The 22,276-nt window shown below is 44.9% G+C and overlaps 1 protein-coding gene across 1 annotated transcript in view; it reads right to left on the bottom strand.

The window, feature by feature from the left end:
* The window catches only part of LOC132393273 (thiamine transporter 1-like), a 32,046-nt gene extending 12,297 nt beyond the window's left edge, over nucleotides 1-19,749 (bottom strand). The window contains 5 exon segments of the mRNA XM_059968298.1: nucleotides 8,046-8,187; nucleotides 8,298-8,490; nucleotides 11,616-11,844; nucleotides 15,100-15,720; nucleotides 19,380-19,749. Of these exon segments, the coding sequence (XP_059824281.1) occupies nucleotides 8,046-8,187; nucleotides 8,298-8,490; nucleotides 11,616-11,844; nucleotides 15,100-15,720; nucleotides 19,380-19,637 (1,443 nt within the window). The 5' untranslated portion in view covers nucleotides 19,638-19,749.
* Between the last annotated feature and the right edge of the window lie 2,527 nt (nucleotides 19,750-22,276).

The following is a 22,276-nucleotide window of genomic DNA, read 5'->3' as shown; positions in this document are numbered from 1 at the left end:
CAGGATTTCCCTGGTTTTTCCCTACCAGGCAGAACATGAAAGCTCTTTCAGCAATAGAGACAGAATATTGGCAGCTTCAAATCAATCATAGAGGAAAATGACACATTGTAGCGCCTCATTTCCTAGCGTATCCGAACCGACTCACAATTAGATAGCCTACGGGGGTTTGCGAGCACAGAGCTTTGGAGCCTCTTCGCCATGGGGGGCCGGTTGACAGAGGCTTAAAAGTGAGGCTGAAGTTTTCGAATAAAGTTTTTCCTTCGACTGCAGTTACCGACTCCGTGTCGTAATTTTAGCGCTGCTTGTAGCACACCGCTACAATTGGTGACCCCGACGGTCCAAACGATTTTTGGACCAGAAATGACCGACGCCGCCTCTGTTCATGCGGTTTCGTTGAAACTGCCGGGTTTCTGGACACAGCGCCCGGACCTATGGTTCCAGCAAGCCGAAGCCCAATTCCACGTTCGCCGGATCACCTCAGAAGACACCCGCTACTACTACGTGGTGGGCTCCCTCGACCAGGACACAGCTGCCCAGGTCGCGGAGTTCGTACAGTCGCCCCCGGCAGACGGCAAGTACACGGAATTCAAAACCCTGCTCCTCAGGACTTTCGGACTCTCACGGCGCGAGCGGGCTGCCCGTTTACTGCACCTGGATGGCTTGGGCGACAGACCTCCATCGGCTTTAATGAATGAGATGTTGTCTCTGGCCGAGGGACACACAGGCCTCATGTTTGAGCAGGCATTCCTGGAGCAGCTGCCCGAGGACATACGCCTGCTGCTGTCCGATGCGGATTTCAGTGACCCCCGGAAGGTGGCAGCCCGGGCGGACTTGCTGTGGAACGCCAAAAAGGTGAGCGGGGCGTCCATCGCACAGATCTCCCAGCCACGCTCCCGGCAGCGAACCAGTCCAGGCCCGGCCGCAGAGCCCACTAACCCCCGGCCCAATGACCACTGGTGCTTCTACCACCAGCGGTGGGGCGCAGAAGCCCGCCGTTGCCGCCCGCCCTGCAAGTTCCCGGGAAACGCCAGGGCCAGCCGCCGCTGATGGCTACGGCGGCTGGCCATCGGGATAGCCTCCTGTATGTGTGGGATAGAAGGTCGGGACGCCGGTTTTTGGTCGATACTGGGGCTGAGATCAGCGTTTTACCTCCGACGAGTTACGACACCCGCAGCAGGGCACCGGGTCCCCCCCTGAGGGCCGTGAATGGCAGCACAGTAAGGACCTATGGCACCCGTCAGGTGCAGCTACTGTTCGGCCCCAGCCAGTTCACGTGGGACTTCACACTGGCCGCCGTAGCCCAACCGCTTCTGGGTGCGGATTTTTTGCGAGCTCACAGCCTGCTGGTTGACCTGCCCAGGAAGAGACTGGTACACGCCGAGACCTTTCAGACGTTCTCCCTGGGCGCGGCCCAGTTGCCAGCCCCTCACCTCGGCTCCATCACGCTGTCCGACAACGATTTCACCAGGGTCCTGGCGGAGTTCCCATCGGTTCTGGCACCGCAGTTCACAGCAGCCATGCCCAGGCACGGCGTACAGCACCACATCCCGACACAGGGACCACCCCTCCATGCACGTGCTCGGCGGCTTCCCCCGGACAAGCTCCGACTGGCGAAGGAGGAGTTCCAGAGAATGGAGGAATTGGGGATCATCCGGCGGTCCGACAGCCCCTGGGTTTCCCCCCTGCACATGGTGCCCAAAGCGACGGGGGGCTGGAGACCGTGCGGCGACTACCGCAGGCTGAACGAGGCTACCACACCGGACCGCTACCCTGTGCCGCACATTCAGGACTTTGCGGCAAACCTGCACGGCGCCCGGATCTTCTCCAAGGTCGACCTTGTCCGAGGGTACCATCAAATCCCGATGCATCCTGACGACGTCCCCAAAACGGCTCTCATCACCCCGTTTGGCCTCTTCGAGTTCCTCCGCATGCCGTTCGGCCTGAAGAATGCCGCACAGACGTTCCAGCGGTTAATGGACGCGGTGGGACGGGACCTGGACTTCGCGTTCATCTATTTGGATGACATCCTCATAGCCAGCGGCAGTCGTCCGGAGCATCTGTCCCACCTCCGTCAACTCTGCGCCCGACTGAGTGAGTACGGTCTTACAATCAACCCTGCCAAATGCCAGTTCGGACTTGATACCATTGACTTCCTGGGCCACAGGATTACTAAAGACGGGGCAACCCCTCTGCCCGCTAAGGTAGATGCGGTCCGCCACTTCCCCTGACCCACCACGATCAAAGGCCTTCAGGAATTCGTAGGTATGGTCAATTTCTACCGCCGCTTCCTCCCTTCAGCTGCCCGGATCATGCGCCCCCTGTTCGCCCTGATGTCGGGTCCGAGCAAGAACATTACCTGGGACGAGGAGTCCGCCGCCGCTTTCGTTCAAACGAAGGAAGCTTTGGCTGACGCCGCAATGCTAGTACATCCCAGAATGGACACCCCTACCGCCCTCACAGTGGACGCATCAAACACGGCAGTCGGTGGGGTGCTGGAGCAGCTCATCGCAGGTCGCTGGCAACCCCTGGCGTTTTTCAGCAAACACCTGCGGCCACCCGAGCTCAAGTACAGTGCTTTTGACCGGGAACTGTCGGCGCTCTACCTGGCAATCCGGCATTTCAGGTACTTCCTAGAAGGTTGGCCCTTCACCGCGTTCACGGACCACAAACCGCTTACCTTTGCGTTTACGAAAGCATCTGACCCCTGGTCATCCCGCCAGCAACGCCACCTGTCCTACATCTCTGAATACACAACGGATGTCCGGCACGTCTCGGGTAAGGACAATGTCGTGGCGGATGCGCTCTCTCGCCCTACCGTTCATGCCCTTTCCCAAGGGGTAGACTTTGAGGCACTGGCTGAGGCACAGCAGGTAGATGAGGAGATTCCGAGTTACAGGACTGCAGTCTCTGGTTTGCAGCTCCAGGACTTCCCCGTGGGCCCAGGTGAGAGGACCCTACTCTGTGACGTCGCCACAGGCCAGCCCCGTCCGGTCGTCCCCGCAGCCTGGCGGCGACGTGTTTTCGACTCCATTCATAACTTGGCGCATCCCTCCATCCGGACAACTGTCTGGCTGGTTTCCAGCAGGTTCGTTTGGCACGGTCTCCGCAAACAGGTCAGTGAATGGGCCAGAACGTGCATGCACTGCCAGACGGCCAAGGTTCAGCGGCACACCAAAGCCCCACCGCAGCAGTTCCATCCCGCCCACCGGCGTTTCGACCACATTCATGTGGATATCGTGGGCCCCCTGCCAGTGTCGCGCGGAGCGCGTTACCTCCTGACTATCGTGGACCGGTTCACAAGATGGCCAGAGGCGGTCCCGCTCACCGACACCACCTCCGAATCTTGCGCCCGAGCCCTACTCGCCACCTGGATATCCCGCTTTGGTGTACCAGCCCACATTACCTCCAACAGAGGCGCCCAGTTCACCTCCAGCCTGTGGTCAGCTATGGCCAGCCTTTTGGGGACTCAGCTGCACCACACCACTGCCTACCACCCACAGTCGAACGGGCTAGTGGAGCGTTTCCACCGTCACCTGAAGTCGGCCCTCATGGCCCGCCTGCGAGGAGCCAACTGGGCGGACGAGCTTCCCTGGGTCCTTCTCGGCATCCGCACAGCGCCCAAGGACGACCTGCACGCCTCGTCGGCCGAGTTGGTATACGGCGCGCCCCTGGCCGTCCCCGGGGAGTTCCTACCAGCCCCGAGGGGGCAAGAGGAAGAACCCGCTGCAGTCCTGGGCAGACTTCGCGAGAAGCTCGGTAACCTGGCCCCCATACCCACTTCACAGCATGGGCGGCACCCGACCTGCGTACCCAAAGACCTACGGAACTGTAAGTTTGTGTTTGTACGAAGGGGCGGGCATCGGCCACCGCTGCAGCGGCCATACGAGGGGCCGTTTACGGTGCTCCGGAACAACGGGTCCACGTTCGTGCTGGACGTTGGGGGGAAGGAGGAGGTTTTCACGGTGGACCGCCTCAAGCCGGCCCATGTGGACCTGGCGCAACCGGCCGAGTTTCCGGCGCCTCGGCGCAGAGGCCGACCTCCCAAGCAGGTTCTGGCCCAGGCTGTGGACATTGGGGGGTGTATCGCCGGTTCTGGGGGGGGGTTATGTAGCGCCTCATTTCCTAGCGTATCCGAACCGACTCACAATTAGATAGCCTACGGGGGTTTGCGAGCACAGAGCTTTGGAGCCTCTTCGCCATGGGGGGCCGGTTGACAGAGGCTTAAAAGTGAGGCTGAAGTTTTCGAATAAAGTTTTTCCTTCGACTGCAGTTACCGACTCCGTGTCGAAATTTTAGCGCTGCTTGTAGCACACCGCTACAACATGTAGGATAAAGAATCAGGTTTAATATCACTGACATACATCGTGAAAATTGTTTTTTGGCAGCAGGGCAATGCAATTCATAATTAAAAAACTATAAATTACAGATATATATACCTCCTGTACCATCTCCTTGATGGTAGCAATGAGAAGAGGGCATATCCTGGGTGATGAGGGTCCTTAATGATGGATGTTGACTTTTGAAGATGTCCTTGATGCTGGGAAGGCTAATGTCCATAATGTTGTTGGCCGAGGTTGCAACTTTCTGCAGCTCTTTCTGATTCTGTGCAGTGGTCCCCCCATACTAGACAGTCATGCAACCAATTACAAAGCTTTCCACAGTATATCTGTAGAAATTTGTGTTTGTCTTTGGTGACTTATCAAATCTCCTTCAACTCCTAATGAAATATAGTCGCTGTTATGCCTTCTTTGTAATTGCATCAATATGTCAAGCCCAGGAAAGAACTTCAGAGATGTTGACATCCAGGAACTTGAAACTGTCCACCCTTTCCTCTGCTGATCCCTCATTGAGGATTGGTGTGTGTTCAGTCAACTTCCACTTCATAAGTCCACAACCAAGTCCTTGGTCTCACTGACATTGAGTGCAAGGTTGTCGCTGTGACACCACTCAGCTTGCTGATCTGTCTCACTCTTGTATGCCTCCTTGTCGTCATCTGATATTCTGCCAACAACAGTTGTCCAATTTATAGATGGTGTTTGAGCTGCGCCCAGCCACACAACTGAGTGTACAGAGTAGAGCAGTAAGCTAAGTATACATCTGAGGTACACCTGTGTTGGTTGTCAGTGAGGAGACGTTATTTCCAATCCACACTGACTGCGATCTCCTAGTGAGGAAGACAAGGATCCAGTTGCAGAGCGTGGTACAGAGACCCAGGTTTTGGAGCTTGAGCTATAATCTATAAACAGCACCTTGACATCGTTATTACTATCGTACAGGTGATCCAAGGCAGAGTAGAGAGCCAGTGGAATTGCCTCCGCTATAGATCTATTGTGGCAATAAGAAAATTCCAGTGGGTCTAGCTCCTTGCTGAGACAGGAGTTAATTTTGGCCACGACCAACCTCTCAAAGCTTTTCATCACAGTAGCTGTAAGTACAACTGAACAACAGTTGTTGAGCCAACTCACCCTGCTCTTTTTGGGCACTTTCGAATTAGACTGTCACCCTTTTGAAGCAGGTCGAACGTCCGACAGCAGCAATCAGAGACTGAAAATGTCCTTAAACATAGTTGGTTGGCACAGGCTTTCATATCCTTACCAGGCACAACATCAAGAGCTGACGCCTTGCCAGTGTTCACATCAACAAAAGATGTTCTGATGTCGGCCTCCAAGACAGAGATCACAGAGTCACCAGATCCTGCAGGAATATGCACCAGTGTGGCTTTAATCTCCCTTTCAAGACATGCATGAAAGGTGTTGAGCTCATCTGGGAGTGAAGCATCACAGCCATTCATGATGTTAGGTTTCGCTTTGTAGGAAATAATGGTTTTCAAACCCTGCCGGAGCTGACATGCACCCAATTTCATTTCTGACCTCAATCAAAATAGCTTCTTTCACTCTTAAATTAGCCTTCTGTAGGTTGTACCTGTACTTCTTGTACAGTTCTGAATCACCGGTCTTGAATGCCATAGATCTAGCCCTCAGTAGATACTAATCTTCTAGTTCATGCACTACATTTGGTTTAGGTGTGTTGGGTATCTTCTTGAAGGCACACACTCATCCACACAGGTCTTGATGAAATCAGTGACAACTGTGGCATATTCATTCAGACTGGATGATGAATCCCTGAAAATTGTCCAGTTCACCAACTCAAAGTAGTCCTGTAGGTGCTCCTCTGCCTCCCTTGACCATACCTTCTTGGTCCTCACCATTGATGCTGCGGTCTTTAGTCTCTGCTTATATCAACTGGTGGGAATTGAAGTATAGCCAAGTGATCGGACTTTCCAAAGCATAGGTGTGGGATGGCACAGTAAGTGTTTTTGATGGTGGTATAACAGTAGTCATCTATGTTGGCTCCTCTGGTTCTACAGGAGGTATGTTGCAGGTGGTTGCTCAGAGACTTCAAGCTGGCCTGGTTCAAATCCCCCGCAATGATAGGGAAGGGATCAGCGTGTGCTGTTTCATGTTTTCTGATTACGATGCTCAGCTACTCTAATGCCTGTCTGACATTGGCCTGAGGTGAAATGTACACCTGCTAGGATGATTGAAGAAAACTCCCTCAGCACATAAAAAAGAATGACATTTGACTGCTAGATGTTCCAGGTCAAGTGAGCAGGACTGTGACAGAACTGCTATTTCTGTGCACTGTGATGAATTAATCATAAAACATATTCCACTTCCTCTGACTGAGACTGCGGAGAATGGTGACGCCACTGGGCAGTAACACCATATCTGAAATGACGGGTGATAGCCATTTTTCTGTAAAGCAAAGTACGCAGCAGTTCCTGATGTCACCCCAGTACAGCAATCTTGCTCTGAGGGCTCTATTTTATTTTCCAGAGACTGTATATTCATCAGCTGGATAGTCGGGAGTGGGGGGGGGGGGGAAGAGAGGAGGGGGGGTGTCTAAGGCCTCTGTGTTTCAATTGTACCTGTAGACTGCAGCGCCATTCCCTTTTACATGTTCTTAAAGGGAACTGCCTTCATTGATTTTGAGTATCGATAGATTTTTTTTAAAGCATCTTAAAATAGTGCTGCTTACTTAATTACCCATGGCTGTGACTGTCAATTTCAGCTATGTAGTCCTAAATGGAAGTATATGATGATTCCCATCAGAACTGCACTCTAAGAGTCACCACCTACTGCCGCCATCTTACCAGAAGATGGGGAATAAAGATATCAGCATTTTCTTGGCTGCCAAATCTGAATGCAATTCTTCAGCTCCTAGAAATAATTATGGAGGTACCTCAAAATGTCTTTCATCTTAAAAGAAAGCACAGAAAAATTTGTGTTCTCTAATCAAAAATAATTGTACTTGCTTTAAAGAACCTCCAATCAACATATTCAATTTAAAATGGCCAAGATTAGCTTCTTGACTACTGCCTGCCAAGTTGAATCATAAAACCGATGAGACTAAAAAGGGAAATGTTAATATTATTAGGAAATCAGCAGAGGAATTTCTACTTTATGGTGAGACTGGAGGAACCAGAGCAGTGAAGGCTTATCTGTGATTTGACCAAAATGTCTAAAGTCATGAAGGAAATAGATAAATAGGAATAAAGATAAATTGTTTCCAATAACAATGGGGTCAGCAACTGGACATCATGCTTAAATGTAATTAGCAAAAATATCAGAGGCAAAATAAGGAAAAGCAAATTACACAATCACAATGGCCAAGAACATAGATTCAACAGTCATCTTTGAAAGTGGACTGCACCACTAATTAAGGACTGTCACTGTGGGAAAAATCAAGAATGTGAAACTATAACCAAGTTCTCTGTTAAATAACAGGCACAGGCATGAAGAATAAAATCACATCATTCTATGTGGTCACTGCTTATTGAAGGAGTTCCATCTTCTTAATGCTTAAGGTCAAAATACTGTTGGATACTCCAGTAGTAAATCTCAAATGACAATCATCAAAACTATTTCCGTTATTAAAAGAACAAACCAAATGACTGCTTTTGGCACATTAATGTTTTCTCAATGAATACTGAACTTCAGCTGTTCTCTCCCTCTCTCCAGTTAAAGTACAATGATAACACTTACCTGTCCAAATATGTTTAAGTTCAGTAGGTTGGCTTCTACTACAATCAAAGTTAAAACAGTCTGAAGGACTAGGGCAACAAAAGTGTTTACACCAAACACCAAAGCATATAGTTCCACACTTAGATTTGCAGCAATTTTGTACCTTTAAAAAGAAAGAGAGGCAATTACTTTTGAATGTTTACCGCAGTCCCAAAATTTGTATAACATTAAAGTTAGATTCAATTACACGTTTGAAGAAAAAGTTCCACTCACGTCGCAATGGTTATTAGCATCATGTAGATGATTCTGAAAAGCACATAACAGCTGTAGCACACCCAAATATTTTGGACAGTGTCCATCACATACAGCACAACGACAATAACAAAGGAAAAGATGAGAAGTGCAACTTCACTCCACATGGACCATGATATTTTTATATAACCCACAACAAATGCTGCCACTGCACCTACACATTGAGCAAAAGAGAGAAAGTGTAAGTAAAGAATTTGATACTTCACATCTTCAATTAGTAAAAAAAATGTATTGGAACTGAAATTGTATTAAATTTGTGGCATGTGGGGTTGAGGGTGGTAAATGAGAAATACACGTACATATGTCAGAATTCTTAAAATAAATAAAACAGACAGTTTAATAATAAGATAGCTTAACTAGCACTGCATTATTCAGAACAGCAAGACTTGAGATTATGAAGTCAGTATTTTACTCATATTTAGACAAAACTGATCAATTTCCAAAAGACCCTGTACACATAATTAAAATAATAGCACTGTTTAATTATGTTTTCCTCAGCAACCAAATCCATTACACTGTGTTCAGATAAAAGGGCCTCAAATAGAGTATTGTGGAGGGCACTTAGAAGAAAGAAAATAAATAAATTCAATACAGGAATTCTGTGTAAGGTACCTTGAAACAGTCAATATTTATGATCAAAGAAAGAAAATCAATAATTGTTTGAATCCCTCCAATCTGGTTTTTGGTTTTCTGTTGTACCAAAATGGCTCTTAAAGTCTTAAATGATGGAGCTTTCCACTGCTGAGAACCCCCCCCCCCCCCACCCCACCCATCACCAACAGTCGAATCTATCTTCCCCCAACGTCTCTACATCATTGCCCATCTGATTAGGGCCACATTTGTCTGAATCTATTACATGTGACCAATAAATTGTTTCCAGAGGCTTCTCTTCCCATCTTTACACTGTTATTAGGGACCAGTAGAACTACTTTTTAACCTCAATTGTGCTTCTGTACAATTTTATCCCTAAACTTTTATTGATAAAATGCAGTCGTTTCACATTATCATGTCTATACTGACAGCCTGATTATTTAATATGGATCTCTAGATGAACAATGACTCCCACAAACTAAATGTTGAAAGATTAGATGTAGTAGTTTTCTTGTTCATTCATTACACGTTCCATTCCTCATACTGATTCATTCTTCTCCCCGGTTTCTGACTGAGATTCATATGTATTTCTTTTTATTTTTCACTTCCTGGCCAGTGTAAGATCACAAATCCATATTATCATTAATATTACCTGATCACATTCTGCTTCAGTTCATCTACAGCTGAAAACTTCAGTCATGCTGTTGTTATTTCTAGATTTGACATTCTCAATGCAATCCTGGCAGGATTTTCATTGTCACCAAGGGTAGAGTGAGGCATGCACTAGTTACATTCTGATTTGTATTACATCTTTTTCAACCATCACTGCTATGGCTGCTGAGCCACCCTATTCAGCAATACTGCAATTGTAAAATTTGCACCTATATTTTCAAGTCACTCAGTGAATCTTAGAAGATATTGTTGTTCCTCTAATTTTAATATAGGTCATCTAATTCTTCAATGTTAGTGGTCAGGTTTTGCTGCCAAGTCCATGTCCTTTTCAAAGCTGCTAAACACTTTTCGATACTCCTTTCTCTCTAGATTACACAATTTAAAGCTTCCCCCGACAACCCTTTGCTGCTCTGAAATCTATGTGGCTCTGTGCCACTTTTGATAATATTGTTTGAAGTGCCTAAGGTTTTTGCTACGCATATAGACTGCTGTTCCTATTCATTGTTTAAAAAAAGTTAAATAAACAATTTTTCTGCCCCCCCTCCAGCAACCACATTTCACGTGTTTCTTCTTCTGAATATGCATCCAGTTGCTTTTCTGCAAATTAAATTTCACTTGCTTTCTAAGCTCTTAAAATACCATTGAGTCTAAATCTACTCCAAACTGTAAGCAGTTCTCTATGAACAAAAGCACCAACATTTAACCATAACAAATATTAGTCAGACTGGTCCCCAATTGTCAGTACAACCAGTTTGTCTGTTTGAATATGGGTTATTATTATTATTAGCCCATTGAGCAATTTGCTGGCTTCCTCTATGAGTAATCCTGTTAGTTCCGTTTTCTGTCTCCTTCCTCATAATCTCCAATTTTGTTTTTTCTCCCTCATCTATTTCTAGTTCCCTTTTGAAAGTGGAAGTCAAATTTCCCTCCATCGATCTTTCAGACAGCGCATCATAGAACAAGATGAGCTTCAGTTTCTGCCTCACATGAACAAATTTTCATTCTGCCAGTCCTTTAAAGTCTATCATTACCCTCCTCACTGTCACTTTACACTTGGAAGTTTATGACATTTACGTATGCTAGAAATTATACTCAGTACACCAAAGTCCAAGGAAAAGGGGTAACGGAGAAAAATAGCATGAAATACAGGGTACTCCACTGCATACCTCTTTCAGGCTAAAAGTTCACCGTTGCTATTATTCTGTTTTCCACCCATAAAATAATTTTGTATCCATTCTGTTCCTGCCCCTTTAGTTCCATGGGTTGTTTTGCTGATAAGCTTACAACATAGCACACATGAAAATATTTTGGAAGTTCACATACGGCTTTACCTTCACTAATCTCACATCAGTTTATGGACTCTCAGCCATTCCAGCACCGCTGCTAAATCTATAAGCATTTACAGCATATACTCTTTTGCACAAAGTTTTTTTGTTAGCCACCAAGTTTTTCCATTAGTTCGTCAGGTCACTACATCCACTAAAGTGAGGTACTCCATCCAGAGAAGCTGCAGATGTGTATAGAAATTGCATTATTTGATTGATACTAGCTGGATTGAATAGCCAATCATTCTTGGCTCTTTGTTCCACCTTCAGTTAAGATATCAGCTTTCAGATGTGTAGCAAACTGATGGCCACTAGGATTCCACAGCTTAAACCAAATCTTTCACTTTCTTATCCATGCAATATTTATCTTTCTTGAATATTTTAATTCTTACCAAACTTCTATTTTCAAAAGTGTATTCATCACTCCTCTAACATGCCTTCATTACCAGTTGAGAGTAATAAAATGCTTTACTGATTTTCATTATCCTTCTTGACCTTTTGCCGATTCTCTTCGAGTTTTCTTTTGTGTAACCTTTCCTACAGGTGACTTTTTGGATGGTTTCTCTTCTAAAGAGAAATTTCAGCTTTTGCTGCATCACCTACTTTTCCAGAAATTGGATCACCAAGGAAGTGAACACAAGTATCAATCTGAGAACCAACTCAGTGGTGCTTTGAATTAAAAGATACATACCCAACAGCGCAGATGCAGCTTCCACCAACCCATTGTAAATCTGAGAATTCTGCGATGGATATATTTTCTCCCACAGTATTTGAACATAGTTCAATATTTGAAAATAGCCACAGGTAGACAATGCCCACCATACTGACCAGCAGAGCAGTGGCCCTGAAGAATAGCACTGTATTAACGTCTTCCATAGAAATGCAAGCACACTGTAAATACGTTTGAATGGCGTTTTGTTCTGTAAAAAAAAATTTAAAACATCAGACTTTTATCTGTCACATAACTCTAAGCACTATACTTAACATTTTGAGGCAGAAACAGACATTATTGTAGAGAGGCCATATCTTTTCATCAAAATTACGTGACAAACTAACAGTGGCATCATGTTATTAAGTTTTTAAATCATAAGAGCATAGAAACAGTTTCATGCAGAATACAACACTAGGTGGCAGTATTGTAAGAGGCTCCCACTTTGCTAATCCCACTAAAATGGCTACCAGTTTAGTCTGCAGAGTTTGTCTCAGCAGCACGTTCATCTTAGTTATGTTTTTGAGTAATGCATCCTCTCCAGTAACCAACCATAACAATACTAATAGAGCCCCTGACTTCTCTACCTATACCATGAGCCCTGAATCCCAGTCAGGGCTTCCACTTATATATGGGTGTTCAGGATCTGTGTCTAACAGACCATTAACTCTGCTTTTTCATGTCCCCACATGAAGTGGTAGTTAAAAACATAGAAAAACCACAACAAAATACAGGCCCTTCAGCCCGCAATTCTGTGCTGAGGGGGTACCCATAGCCCTCTTTTTCTAAGCTCCATGTACCTATCCAGGAGTCTCTTAAAAGACCCTATTGTATCCGCCTCCACCACTGTCGCCGGCAGCCCATTCCATACACTCACCACTCTCTGCGTAAAAAAACTCACCCGACATCTCCTCTGTACCTACTCCCAAGCACCTTAAAACTGTGCCCTCTCGTGATAGCCATTTCAGCCCTGGGAAAGAGCCTTTGACTATCCACACAATCAATGCCTCGCATCATCTTGTACACTTCTATCAGGTCACCTTAAGTTATAAAAGGTCTCAGGTCCCCCTGGTGGGGAGGCTTGATTAATCTGGAAACACTTCCATGTGAGAAGTTGGTGAAGGGAGTGGCACGGTGCTGGGCCACTCTGATCAATCTGTGCCCCTGTACCAGTAATTTCTTTCACTATTTCCCTCATCTCAGCCCAGGTCACAGATAATCTTTCCATGGCAGGAGCACCAGGGTCAGCCTCCTTACCATCAGCAATACTTCCACAAGGTGTACCTCAATCTTTGATTGTTGCACTTTTGCCTTTAAAAGGACCAGCAACATTTCTTTACAGGTTGACTGGTAGTCATTGTCTGTGTTACTTTTACTGCTTCCCTTTTACCACAAGGCCGACTTTTATCTTTCCCTTGTCAACCTGCCTCAGTATTTCCATCCTACTGAACGCCTCCCTCAGGGATACCCCACTTGCAGTGCCAAGACCTCATTTTAGTGTGTGGGTACGTTGCATTAATTTGTTCATGTCCCTGATTTAGTATCTCATCATCCAGGCCATCCCGCACTAAACTACTGTAAATTCCCATATACATGATGACAGATCAAAGTGCCATCATTTCCTTGTCTATGGTTCACCAAGGCACACAGCACTGGAGTAAACCCTCAATATTGTGCGATGGACTTGCTCATCATTTTTATTCTCCATCTTGTTATGAAAATGGCTTTGTATAGAAAGAGTAATTAGTCTCCTCTGTGGTTAGAGGCGCTGAGCCAGCACCTGTATCTCACCACAACCAAGTAAACCACGATAAGAATTTACCCGGTCTTTTGCTCACATCTATCCCACATGGCCCCCTTTCCTCATCCTTCCACACTTTGGTCATTTACTTGCCTCCTGGTGTTGACAATGGGAGCATTCTGTACTGCTGGTTCTCACGTGTAGAAGCCTGCTCATACTTCAGTGGAAGATCCTCAGGACTGTAACCATTTCGAGTACTGGAATCGTACCATATATTGCCATCTCAGCCACCAGGGTCCCAACCCCTGGTCATTATTGCCCTTTGATGGAAAATAGACCCTGATCCCTCAGTCTTGCATGATCTTCCTACTATACTTTAATCAGTATTACACGCTAGAGTGGTTTGCCGGGTTTTGGTCTGACATCTCATTCATGGTCAATTAGGGCGGCAATTTGCTGTTCGCGGGTTACTACTTTCCACATGTCGTTCGACACCTGATGCAAATCATGTTCTTTTTATCCAGGTGCACAGCTAGATCCAAAAGGCTGCATACGACGATGCATACCTCCTGTTTAGGCAGTCACTACTGTACCTGGGATGTTGCCACAACTGCTTTCCATCTCAGCCTTCAAACACATGGGAGGACAATACCTGGAAGTGTTGACCACTTCCCAAAAACAATAGGTGTTGTCTGTCTACCCCAGTATCCTAAACTCTTAAACTCAGTTTTGCCTGCACGCATGTCCTGTTGTTTGCAAAATACTGCCAAACCCTGCCAATTATGTAATGGATTGTTTTATAATTCATTCTTTTTTCTTTCCTGATTCAGCAATAAAAGGAACTTACAAACAAAGGAGACATTATACAGGTGTTAAAGGTTATATATACACTATATATAAGACTACTTACTAACAACTATAACAAAATAAAGAATATAGAAGGGAAAAATAAAACTTATCAATCCAAGCTAATAGCATTTTGTCTTACAATCACCATTTTATTCTACACACTTTGCATATAGAATCAAATAAGACTTTTGTAAAATGTTCTCTATGCACCCTTTTGCCTGAGATGCTTAAGTATGCTAATTTTATTTTGCTGCAAATACCCACCTTTTATGTGGAAAAATCTTTTCCTTCAGATCTCCTTTAAATATGGTCCTTTTCACCTTAAACCCATGATATTTAGTTTTACACTCTCTTACTTTTGGGGGAAAGAAATGGTGACCACCTAGACTATTTATACCCCTCACAATCATAAATACCTCTACAAGGTCACCCTTTGGCCTTCTGTGCTTGAGTGAAAACAACTCCAGCTTATCTGAGTTACAGTATTCTTGAAGCAGCATAAACATGATCTTTAGCTCAAAAACAAGATTTAGCTAGAAATTTAACTTCCTGAAAAGGTGGAACCACAGCTCTCTCACCAGCCTGGGAATTTCAATAAAGTTGGTGACAGCTTCCATTTTGTAGTTTTAAGGATATAATGCAACCAACACAAAGTCAAAGTAAAGGATCTCTTGGAATACACAGTGCCATAAACCTTAGATGAGTAAAGCATCCAAGACTGGGCTTTGATTTATTGAAAATGATTTGCTTGTGGAAGCAGCTATTTTGATTGGTTCAAGGGAGCGCAAGTTCACACAAGATTCACAACCCAAAGGAAAATACTGTTTCTGATTTCACCTGCAAAAATAATGTGAATAAAAAGATGTGGCAAGGTACCGCTGTGGTAAGGGTGTGCGAGGTGGCATCCGTTGGCTCAAGAAGACGGCTAACAACCAAATGCTCAGCATCAACATTGTCATGATTGAATGATGAAGATGATTCAAGTTCTTTTAATGATGATACTGCATCTTCTACTTTGATGTCTTTAACATTACAGTCTCGCACCACTTTGTGAAAGAACATGCTTTTCTGTGGCATTGGAAGAAACATCGATGTAACAAAGGCAATTGTTGCACAAACTAAGGAAATAACATTGAGGTAGAAGAGAGATATCGGAGTGAATGAGACCAGTATTTGCCCAGCAACAGATCCCACTGTGTATCCAAACAGCGTGGCACATCGACAATATCCAGTTACTTTCTGGTATTTATTAAAGTCCACTACTGTGTAGATATAGGAGTAATATGCCACTTCTGATGCAGTCACCATACCATAGAAGAATTCCACAAACTGCATTGCTAGCAGTCCTTGGGCATACAACAGCATGAACAAGGTCACAATCAAAGCGGCACATTGTATAATGATGACAGGCTTGTAACGAAGATAGTCAGTTGCAAGGAAGATGGGAAACAAAAGGACCAAGTACGAGTAAGTCCATACTGGAAAAACCTCCTTCACCTATTTGGAAACAAAAACATCCAAAGTCAGCAAAATCAATTTATAACTTTCAATTACTGATTTCCATTACATTATTTTATTCAGAATCCATGTTATTCAAAAGAAAAAGCATAGTTATGGAAGTATTTTTTCTGTCGATTCTACACTCCGTCTTTAACCTTCCCCTAAATGCTAACTCATGCTTTAATAGTCCTACAGAAACCTACAAATATTGGTGCCTCACTTCGATTACCACGGACAGTGAGACAACACACACAAAATGCTGGAGGAACTCAGCAGGCTAGGCAAAATCAATAGAAAAGGGGATACAGTTGATGTTTTGGGCTTCATTCGGACCATCCTGATGAAGGGTCTCAGTCTGATACATCAACTGTTTACTTTTTTTCCACAGATGCTCCCTGGCCTGCTGAGCTCCTCCAGCATTTTATGTGTGTCGCTTTGGATTTCCAACATCTGCAGATCTTCTTGTGTTTGTGGCCCAGACAGTGAGATACCATGTCAACTATTAGAAAAGGAGTCACATCTAAAATCTGAATTTGTCCAAGTTCTACACAGCTGCCAAGCTGCAAAGTTGAGCTCAGTTTTTCCAGAAATTACTGAAACCCACAGCTCACAGTTTCAGAGGAAGGATGCCTTCATTTAGCAGATTTCATAAATCCAAAAAAAAAAAATCAGGAATTCAACATGAATCAGACCCACACCCACAACAACAAAGTCCTGTGTGGTCTACTATAGTGTGTGACGTGGTCTCGTAGAATGAATAGCATTTAATGACAAAACAGTTAATTGCTAGATTAAAAGATGTGAGCATGTCCTCCTCTTACAAATGTTTCTGTAGTAAACAGTAAACCCATTTTGAAATCTTATTTTCAAAATGACCAATTAATATTTTAGAAAAGGACAAATCTGGTTTATTGGTAAGAAAGCTATATTGCACATATTAAATTTTATGCAGTATTGCAAAAGGATGTTCCACCTACTTGTGAGAAACAAAGGCACAGGGAGGCAGTCACATACCAAACCTTCAGTAAAGCTATTCCTATAACCTTATAGACACAAGAGGTACTGCAGATGTTGGAACCCTACAGCAATACTGTACACACAATGTGCTGGAGGAGCTCAGCAGGACAGGCAGGATAGAAGTACACTGTTGATGTTTCAGGCCAAGACCCTTCACCTGGACTATGAAGCACAATGGCCTGATAAAGGGCATCAGCCCGAAACATGGACTCTTTATTCCCATCCATAGATGTTGCCTGGACTGCTGAGGTCCTCCAGCACACTGTGTGCATTGCTCTATAACTAGCTTCTCCCTCATGAACGTGTACTTTCCTTTTTCTGACCAGGAATGGGCCTCACAAAAATTAACTGAATACTTCTGTGAAAGAAAAATACTGATTAGCATATTAAGAGGGTTGTGATTTTCTCAAAGGAACTAAATAACAGGTGCCTATTGTACCATTCCTTGGGGCAATGATGAAAACTCCTTTAAATGTGTGTCACAGAAGGAAAGTATAGTCATGCGGGAGGAGCTAGGTAGTGAGATAATAGGAATTGCTCTACCAAAGAGATGGTGTAGACATGATGGGCACTGCCTCCTTGAGTCATTATGTTTTTCTGATTACACGAAATAACTCTTGAGCACCCTTGCACACCTCATTCATTTAAATGCACCTTAACCGCCTGATCTCAATAAATCTGTTTTATTGACCACCAAGACAAACACCTCAAAAGAGCATCTTTCAGTTCTACAAGCTTTGAATAATTTGAAAGTGTCAAATTATAATTTCCACTATCCAATTCCTCCTAGCAGCTTTTGAGGAAGAACAATCACACACTTAAAAATTAAGTATATAAAATCAAACTTTAAATAATTTAAAATAACTAAATTTCAAAGTTGCATGTCATCTTTTAAAATGTATGGAATTATTAATTTAAGACCAAATAATGTGTGCACCAAGGAAGATAAATAAAGAACTTCACTTCCTTTCACTTCATCTATAATAATACAAAACCTTTAAAGGAACAGGTTACATCATAGAAAACTCAAGATGGTTTACTGAAGTATGCACATCTGCAATTGACTTTAAAATATATAAATTTTTGTACTGTCAATGTGCTCTTTACTTCTCAAGGTGCTCTTTGTATTCACCAGTGAGATAGCAATGAAAATTGACACAAGCAGTTATATTTAAAAATGCAAACACGAGGAAAACTGCAGATGCTGGAAATTCAAGCAACACACACAAAATGCTGGTGGAACACAGCAGGCCAGGCAGCATCTAGAGGGAGAAGCACTATTGACTTTTGAGTCTTGGCCCGAAACATCGACAGTGCTTCTTCCTCTAGATGCTGCCTGGCCTGTTGTGTTCCACCAGCATTTTGTGTGTGTTACTAGCAGTTATATAGTTGATTTGCATTAAAAACATTTTGAAAAGCAAAGTCAGGGTTAGTTCATTTAAAACAAGATAGTTTTTAAAGTTACTTATCATATTCGCAAGATATTTAACTTTGTCTGGTTGCTTCAAGAAAATCAATAATTTGGGGAAAATTTGTTTATTCAGCTTTTTCTCTCCCCTCAATCCAGCGATGATATAAAATTCCCCCAGCATTTTGTGTGTATTACCCAAACGTGTATTTGATAATATCATTTGTTTTAATTTACTTTTTCCATGCTGTAAACCATCAGTGAGGATTCTTCCGGTTACTGTAAGAACCTTGATGTTCTTTCCTGCATGCACACACCACTGATCCTCTGTAAAGGGCTTTCAAAGTCACAGTGAAAGGAAAATACTGACTAGAATATTAAGTGATTTGCGATTTTCTCAAAGCAATTTAACAGCTATCGGTTGTACCTTCCTTGGGGCAATGGTGAAAATTCATTTGAATGTGTGGCGAGACCATTTTGTAACATTCGCGCACAGATGCAATTTCAAGGAGGCAACTCACGCAACATTCTCAAAACTAAATCGATATGGTAATAACTATTGACATTGCCGGTGACAACTCCCGTAAGGTGAAAATTTTTGATATTCTAATTCCAGTATACGGGGTATAAAGGGAACATACTGCAAACATCCTGTTTATGCTGTCTGAATTGCTAAGTATTTCCATTATTATCTATATTTCAGAATTACTACATCTATGGTATGTAAACCTTCAGGTTACATAATCTATATCACTTTCTCGAACCCGCTCTGAATTTTCCGCCAATTACTTTCACGATACTTGGGAGAACTCGAACGTGGCGCGGTATGCTCCCAGGATGTTGAAAAGTGCTTTAACTTTTTTCTGATTCATGACCTTGATGGACCTTCGTGACCATCTGTGTAACGCAGTGTTCAGTCAACAAAGAGCTCGGTAAAGCAGGGAAACTCCTGCACATTATACCATCTAAACATGCATCCTCGACAGTTACCGCAATCCCCGGGCCCTTATATTCACGATAACCGGCATCAGTCGCTCTCCTGATGAAGGGTTTCGGCCCGAAACGTCGTCACTACCTCCTCCCATAGATGCTGTCCGGCCTGCTGAGTTCTGTGCTTTCAGTCATCATCACGCGTGCTTAGAGAGTGCAACTCTGAACCCAAGAGATCCCCAAGCTCAATGATGGACGACTACAGAAACAACCCCGCACAACACCCTCACGCTCCACTCGCCTGTTCTTCTGTTAGGTTTTTATCCGGTCCCAAAAGGTACGGGGTGAAGAAGGGCTCGAAGGGCCGCACGTTGGAGAAGAAGCCGCAGAAACAGAGGAGTACGGTGGGGTAGAGCCAGCCGCCGTGGGTGGCGCGCTTCGCCACGGTCACGCCGCCGCTGCCCAGCATCCTGCAGCCGGCCTCCGGCCCCCGGTCCGCGTCCCACTCACCCAGTCCGCAGCTCCCGCGTGAAAGGCGCTCGCCCGTCGGGGCAAACATGCCGCATTGAAGCTGTCGGCCCTAAGAACACCTCACACGAGACACACGGCTCCGCACCAGCACAAGGTCGCAACTGCCCGCCGGCCGGCAACCGGAGGAGGCGCGACGGGCCCGCGACGTCATCTGACGGCCAGGAGGCGTGACGGGCCCGCGACGTCATCTGACGGCCAGGAGGCGTGACGGGCCCGCGACGTCATCTGACGGCCAGGAGGCGTGACGGGCACGCGACGTCATCTGACGGCCAGGAGGCGTGACGGGCACGCGACGTCATCTGACGGCCAGGAGGCGTGACGGGCCCGCGACGTCATCTGACGGCCAGGAGGCGTGACGGGCCGGAGAGCGGGGCGGGGGGGCATCCCCAGCCGGGTTGCTGGCGTCTCTGCTGTTCGGTTTCGGTGTCAGCGCTTCGAACAACAAGCCTTCCCAATCAATCCGGCGACTGTTGAACCAACTTATTGACGCTTTTAGTATTGTCAAGCATAAGAGGCAATTTGATCGTCTCTCCTAATTACAAGAGCATAAGGCGCTTAGAATAAGCATGGTTGCACTTAAAATTTTACCCGTGTGCATGTAAAAGAAGTTTACTTATAAACGGATGACTCAGCCGAACGTAGCAATTCGGATAGAGCAAACATGAGGAAATCTGCAGATGCTGGAAATTCAAACAACACACACAAAATGCTGGTGGAACACAGCAGGCCAGGCAGCATCTATAGGAGAAGCACTGTCGACGTTTCGGGCCGAACAGGACTAACTGAAACGAAGGGTCTCGGCCCGAAACGTCGACAGTGCTTCTCCTTATAGACGTTGCCTGGCCTGCTGTATTTTGTGTGTGTTGCATGATGCACCATCAATAACTCACACTGAGACGTAAGGCGAGAGATCGGCTTTTATTGACTGGAAGAAGGAACCAGGAGTGAGTGTCCATCATACTATGTCCTGGAGACTGAGGCCAAGCGGCAGGCCTCAGATCTCCTTTATACAGGGGCCTGTGGGAGGAGCCACAGGAGCAGTCAGCAGGGGGCGTGTCCCGACAGGCACATGGTTCACCACATTGCAGTAATTCGGATCTCGTTTTTGGGGGGTAACAGGAGTTTAATGTCACAGCAGCTAATTGAATTCGGACAAACGTGAGGTGATTATGTTTGGTAGGAAGGATGAAAGTAGGCTGTATAGAAACTATTCTAAAAGGAATGCAGAAACAGGGACCTGAGGGTATGAGTGTACAAATCATTGATACTGGCAGGGCAGGTTGGGAAAGTACTGTATGTTAAAAATGCAAATACGTATGTAACTTCATATAACAATCACAGCACGGAAACAGGCCATCTCTGCCCTCCTAGTCCGTGCCGAACTCTTAATCTCACCTAGTCCCACCTACCCGCACTCAGCCCATAACCCTCCACTCCTTTCCTGTCCATATACCTATCCAATTTTACCTTAAATGACACAACTGAACTGGCCTCTACTACTTCTACAGGAAGCTCATTCCACACAGCTATCACTCTCTGAGTAAAGAAATACCCCCTCATGTTTCCCTTAAACTTCTGCCCCCTAACTCTCAAATAATGTCCTTTCATTTGAATCTCCCCTACTCTCAATGGAAACAGCCTATTCACGTCAACTCTATCTATCCCTCTCAAAATTTTAAATACCTCGATCAAATCCCCCCTCAACCTTCTACGCTCCAATGAATAGAGACCTAACTTGTTCAACCTTTCTCTGTAACTTAAGTGCTGAAACCCAGGTAACATCCTAGTAAATCGTCTCTGCACTCTCTCTAATTTATTGATATCTTTCCTATAATTCGGTGACCAGAACTGTACACAATATTCCAAATCTGGCCTTACCAATGCCTTGTACAATTTTAACATTACATCCCAACTTCTGTACTCAATGCTTTGATTTATAAAGGCCAGTGTTCCAAAAGCCTTCTTCACCACCCTATCTACATGAGACTCCACCTTCAGAGAACTATGCACTGTTATTCCTAGATCTCTTTGTTCCTCTGCGTTCCTCAATGCCCTACCATTTACCCTGTATGTTCTATTTGGATTATTCCTGCCAAAATGTAGAACCTCACACTTCTCAGCATTAAACTCCATCTGCCAACATTCAGCCCATTCTTCTAACTGGCATAAATCTCCCTGCAAGCTTTGAAAACCCACCTTATTATCCACAACACCTCCTACCTTAGTATCATCAGCATACTTACTAATCCAATTTACCACCCCATCATCCAGATCATTTATGTATATTACAAACAACATTGGGCACAAAACAGATCCCTGAGGCACCCCGCTAGTCACTGGCCTCCATCCCGATAAACAATTATCCACCACTACTCTCTGGCATCTCCCATCTAGCCACTGTTGAATCCATTTTATTACTCCAGCATTAATACCTAACAACTGAACCTTCTTAACTAACCTTCCATGTGGAACTTTGTCAAAGGCTTTGCTGAAGTCCATATAGACTACATCCACTGCCTTACCCTCATCAACATTCCTCGTAACTTCTTCAAAAAATTCAATAAGGTTTGTCAAACATGACCTTCCACGCACAAATCCATGCTGGCTACTCCTAATCAGATCCTGTCTATCCAGATAATTATTAATACTATCTCTAAGAATACTTTC

Source organism: Hypanus sabinus, chromosome 4 (genome assembly GCF_030144855.1).
Source record: "Hypanus sabinus isolate sHypSab1 chromosome 4, sHypSab1.hap1, whole genome shotgun sequence".
NCBI lineage: Eukaryota > Metazoa > Chordata > Chondrichthyes > Myliobatiformes > Dasyatidae > Hypanus > Hypanus sabinus.
The sequence above is the reverse complement of the archived record's forward strand: the minus strand, read 5'-3'. Positions and strand labels throughout refer to the sequence as shown.